Below are 4695 nucleotides of genomic sequence, written 5' to 3' on the forward strand. Positions count from 1 at the left end.
TGGGGTTTCGCTGGCACAGCACAGGTCGCAGAGGCTCAGTGGTTATCCCATCCAGGTCCTCCTGCCACTGGGAAGGCAATCTGCCCCAGCAACACCACAGGGCTGGATGTACACAGCCGTTTTGCCTGCAGAGGTCAGGAAGGGGAGCAGGATTTGACTCAGAGTAGTGAGGTAGCAGCTATTCCCCCCGCCCCGTAACTCCTTCACTGGCCAACATCCGCATGGTGCAGCACAGACCTTGGGAAGGAGCAGCAGGAGGAAGGCGGCTGCTTCCCAGTCCAGGGGACGTTCAGCAAGCGTGTCCCAGGCACTGAAGGCAGGACACCCTTTCATGACTGAGGGAGCCCGGGCACAGGCTTCTGCATCATGGAACCCAGCAGATGTGGCTCAGTGTCCCAGAGCATCCCTGACAGAGGGGAGCAGTCTAGCAGGTGACGGGGGAAGAGGTTTTTGGGGAATGAGGGCTGAGAGGAAACAGAGGAGATAAAGTGGAGGGGGCAGAGGGCATCTCCTGGCTGAAGTATTAGGTTTGAACAGTCATCAAAAGAAAGTCACAGTGGTGTTACGCAGCATTAGTTAGGGTACAGGTGATGGAGAGGAGGGAGCAGAGGAGGAGGAAAAGATCTCTGCAGAGGGAGAGCCCACATTCAGTGGACAACTCCAGTTCAGTGGCCCATGTTTTCCCACCCTGTGCCCTGCAGTGACCACACACCCATGGTTGGGGTGTTGGAACCATCTTTGCTCAGTAATCTCCTCCAGCTGCATCCCTCCACCCCTTCCCCCAAATTCCCCCATCAGTGAAAGGCACTAAGGCAGCAAGGATGGGGAGTTAGGGAACAGGGTGTTGTATTCTTCCTGAAAAGTAATGTGTCTGAGTCTCCGGAAAGCCAGAAATGTGAGGGAGCCCTGTGAGGAGAGAGAGGGGTGTGGGAAGGAGAATCAGTAAGGAAGAGCAAACCAGAGCATTTGGCTGAAATAAAACACCTAAGGAAACAGGTGAAGAGGATGCCTATTTAGCCACTTGCAAGCCTGTGCATCGAGGAGGACTACTGCAGGTGGTGGCACCTCAAAATGGTCCTGAGGGACCCCTTGCAAAAGCCATGCTCTTTGTAACACTCTCTGCTGGAGCTTGCAAGGGCCTTTTGGCAGCACTCGAGTGCACGACACAGCTCGTGGTGGGCGGACACACGCTGCTGTCCCCTGCCTGTGCTTGGTGTCACCTTGGCAAGGGTGCTGGCTGTATAACCCTTTGGGTGCCCCCTTCCTCTCTGATAGCTTTGTGGTCTTACAGCAGCCTTCCTAGCTTCCTAGCTGGCCCATACCCAACATTAAGGCCTGTAGGGAGAGAAGATAAAGCCACAAGGACTTATACAGGGACAATGGCCTAAAATGCTTTCCAGCATTGGCACTATCCTGTCACTTCAGACAAAAATCACTCAGGCTTGGTGCTCTGAGAGATATGAGGAAATCATGGAGGATATTTATACTGCACACCACAGTTTTTTCCAGGGAACTAGCAATAAGGAAGTGCTGGGGAAAGGGCAGTGACACAGCACCATCACCTTCCTAAGAGGCAACACAGTGGAGTGGTGCTGCAGTCATGGGTGCAGGCAGAGAGCCCAGAGGGACGTGATCACAGCCTTTTGTGGCCAGTAATGATATTTCATGCGATGGGGTGAAATGGGTGCAACCCCCAGCCTGGAGCCCTCTTCTCTGCTTAGCATCTGTGAGGTGAAAATGTTGTTAAAGGCCTCTGACGTATAGGGAAAATGATGTTTGGGGAGCTGGCTTGTCCAAGGTCCTAAGAGATGTTTGTCACTCTTTACTGCAGTAGGGGACCCTCTTTCCCATTGTGCTTATTAATGCTCTAGCACCTTCTTCCATGTAAGTTTCTGAGTCCTTGTTTCCCAAATTTGCCTCCTAACCACTTCCCCTCCTGCTTTTCCTTCACAGAAGACATGTGGACAGAGTTCTCAGAGGGAATCACTCTTAGCCAGTCACCTTCCATTCCCCACAGTATGGGGAATACAGTGCAGAGGACACTTATTCTGACATCATGGCTGCTGTACTCACCCAGGTGAAGATGGAGAAGAACGAGAACGTGATGGCTGCTCGGGCTGCATCCCCTCCCTCATTCATTGGGTTGTCCTCTTCTTTTGAAGCTTGCCACTGGTTGGTCAGAAAGCAGAAGCCAACGAACCAGAGGAATGCCCAAAAGGCTGGGATGGACCACCACCAGCATGCCAAAGAGGAAGGGGAAAGACATCAAGAAGGTATGTATGAACAGAACATAAACACATCACATTTCTATGGAAACTTCAACCCAATGAGACCCACCAGTGTGTTGCAGACTGGGCCAAACTCTGACTGTGCAGCCTAAGCTCGAGCAGGCTGGCAGGCTTGCTGACAGCTAAATTGTCAAGGTGAACATAGGTGTCTGCAGAAAGTACTTCAGGAGAGTTCATTTGCTTGTGTTTGGATTGATCACGGGACTTGCATTTGGCCTTGGGAGGGAGCCTGAAGGGCTTCCAGCACCGGAGCGATCACCTGGGCTCTCCGAAACAGCCACTGTTTCACTACCCTATCCTGCAAGGACGAGCGAAGAGCAGTTCCTTCCAAGGGAGCTGCAGAAGAGTGGGAAGCAGCCAGGCTGCAGTTGCAGAGAGACCAGCTTTTGCTCAGGACAGCACAGACTAAGGGGCTCATGCTGAGGAAAGGTGCTGAAGGATCATTAACATGATCTCTACCCCGGGGAAAGGGATGAAGGTAGAAGGGAGCCCTGAGTCCAGACTGGCGGCTGGTGGGGAGGAGTGGGACTCACCCTCTTTGCCAGGCACAGCCAGATGCTCGGCACCGAGAGAAACAGGCATTGCTAAGTGGCAGCAAAACAGGCTCAGTCCTTGCTCTTCTGTTGTCAGCTGTACACAGGACTGCTAGGCAAGGGGCTAACCGTGGACAAACTTGCAAGCCAGAAGCCCCAAACAAGTTCAGATGCTGCACCTGATCCTGTCCTTGCTCTGCTCGTGGCCCCTTTGACAAACTGTGAGAGGATCCTGACAGGTAGAAGTTTGTCTCTATGGCTGGAGTGAGCCAGGAGAGCGACTCAGCATCATAGCAAGAGAGCAAAGCGCCTCCTCACGATGCTGCTGACCGGCGTTACACACACACGTACATGTGCACCATCAGCCTGTCCCTTCAACTCACTACTGGGGATGGAGAGATCTGACTCTGAGTTAGAATAAGCCTGAGGGCTGGATGAGGTCTTGCACAGCTATTCACATGGGGAATGCCAGGTAACCGAGAAGAACTGATTTAGTCAGCTTGCATGAAACCTTCAACGTACTTTTTGTTAAAATATATAGGGTTTGATCACCTGGAGCTGGGAGAGAAGGAAGCACCATCTCCAGAGGCATCAACACTTGGCCTTAGCAAGCACAAGCATGCAGGGAGGCAAGACCAGGTGATCCTAAAGGTCTCCCTGAGCTATGTCTATAGAGAACAGCAGAGAGGCATCAGCCAGATTGGCTGACAAGAAGAGAAAGGGAAGGAAAAGAGGAGGGAGGGGGGAGGAGGAGGAGAGAGAGAGAGAGAGAAGGCCTGAGAGATTAAGGAACCCAAAGACCTCCCGGATAGCAGGGACCTGGCCTGCAAGGTGGCAGAAGCTCCTACACTCTCCCTCACTAGCAAAGGAGAGAAGCATTAGGGCCAACCAGCCAGGAAGCTCACCCGAGACTCCGATGTCCGAGAGCACTGCCTTCTTGCGGTCCTTGACGCTGCTGATCTGCGGAAAGTAGGCATCCAGAGCCAGGTAAAGAAGGCAGCTGAGGAAGGCGAGGACACCCACGGTAATGCCATAGTTGCAGGCATTGCGATTACGGTTGAAAATGCAGTGCTCTTGTGTCTCGTCCAGGCGGTTCACGTACCCTTCGTTGACAATGGAACCAAACACCACGATGGAGAACACCTGGCGAGAAGGGAGGCAGGAGACATGTCAGGGTAAGCCCCACCTCTGTGGACTGGCATAAAGGAGCAGGGCTCTGCAGGGGACAGGCATCCTTTGCAAGCACCTCTGGGCTTTGCTGAGCTCCCATCCTGCTGCCTTGCCTGGGCTGTAGCCATAGGGAATTTACTGAGGACATGGTCTCATTCTATTTCTAAGGATTAACTTAAAATAGGACACTTTTAAATTGAGCCTTTTTATCCATCTGATCAAAAGCGATGTAAAGCAGTTGCAGTCTGGAGTAAAGGTGGCTTCTCACAGACACACAGGGAGCTGACATGGAGTGTAAACTGGAATATGGTTTTGGTGCGGGTGTCTGCATACAAGGGCTCCAAGTAGTGGAAATCCTCTTAGTCTGCACTTATTCTCCCACCCACTCCTTTCCCTTCTAGGAATTCGTTGTTTCTACCACGCATTTATTCACTAATTTTATCTATCCAGCTACTACGCTCTTTTTCCCGTCCACCCTCCCACAATCCACAGCCCTGCTTGCTCTGCAGCTCCATTCTGCCAGGCTCCCATTCTCCCCACCTCCCCGCACATCACATATCTCCCTCCACCACTTTTCCACCAGCCCATCACACCCTTCTGCCCACTCGCTCACAGGCCGACACCCTCCCACTTTACCCACAGATTTCATGAGCCAAACATCCCCTGCTTCGGGTCCACCTGGCAGGGCAACCATGAATCCCCCT

The 4695-nt window shown here is 52.6% G+C and overlaps 1 protein-coding gene across 1 annotated transcript in view; it reads right to left on the reverse strand.

Annotated features, from left to right (window-relative positions):
* Positions 1-3964, reverse strand: part of LOC104277024 (synaptogyrin-1-like) — a gene marked incomplete at its 5' end in the record, with an annotated part of 4469 nt that extends 505 nt beyond the window's left edge. Inside the window, 4 exons of the mRNA XM_009873538.1 lie at positions 238-310; positions 809-906; positions 2074-2219; positions 3727-3964. Of these exons, the coding sequence (XP_009871840.1) occupies positions 238-310; positions 809-906; positions 2074-2219; positions 3727-3964 (555 nt within the window). The remainder of the gene's footprint in view (positions 1-237; positions 311-808; positions 907-2073; positions 2220-3726) is intronic.
* Between the last annotated feature and the right edge of the window lie 731 nt (positions 3965-4695).

The sequence above is a fragment of the Apaloderma vittatum genome, unplaced genomic scaffold (genome assembly GCF_000703405.1).
Source record: "Apaloderma vittatum isolate BGI_N311 unplaced genomic scaffold, ASM70340v1 scaffold23877, whole genome shotgun sequence".
In the NCBI taxonomy this organism is placed as follows: Eukaryota; Metazoa; Chordata; class Aves; order Trogoniformes; family Trogonidae; genus Apaloderma; species Apaloderma vittatum.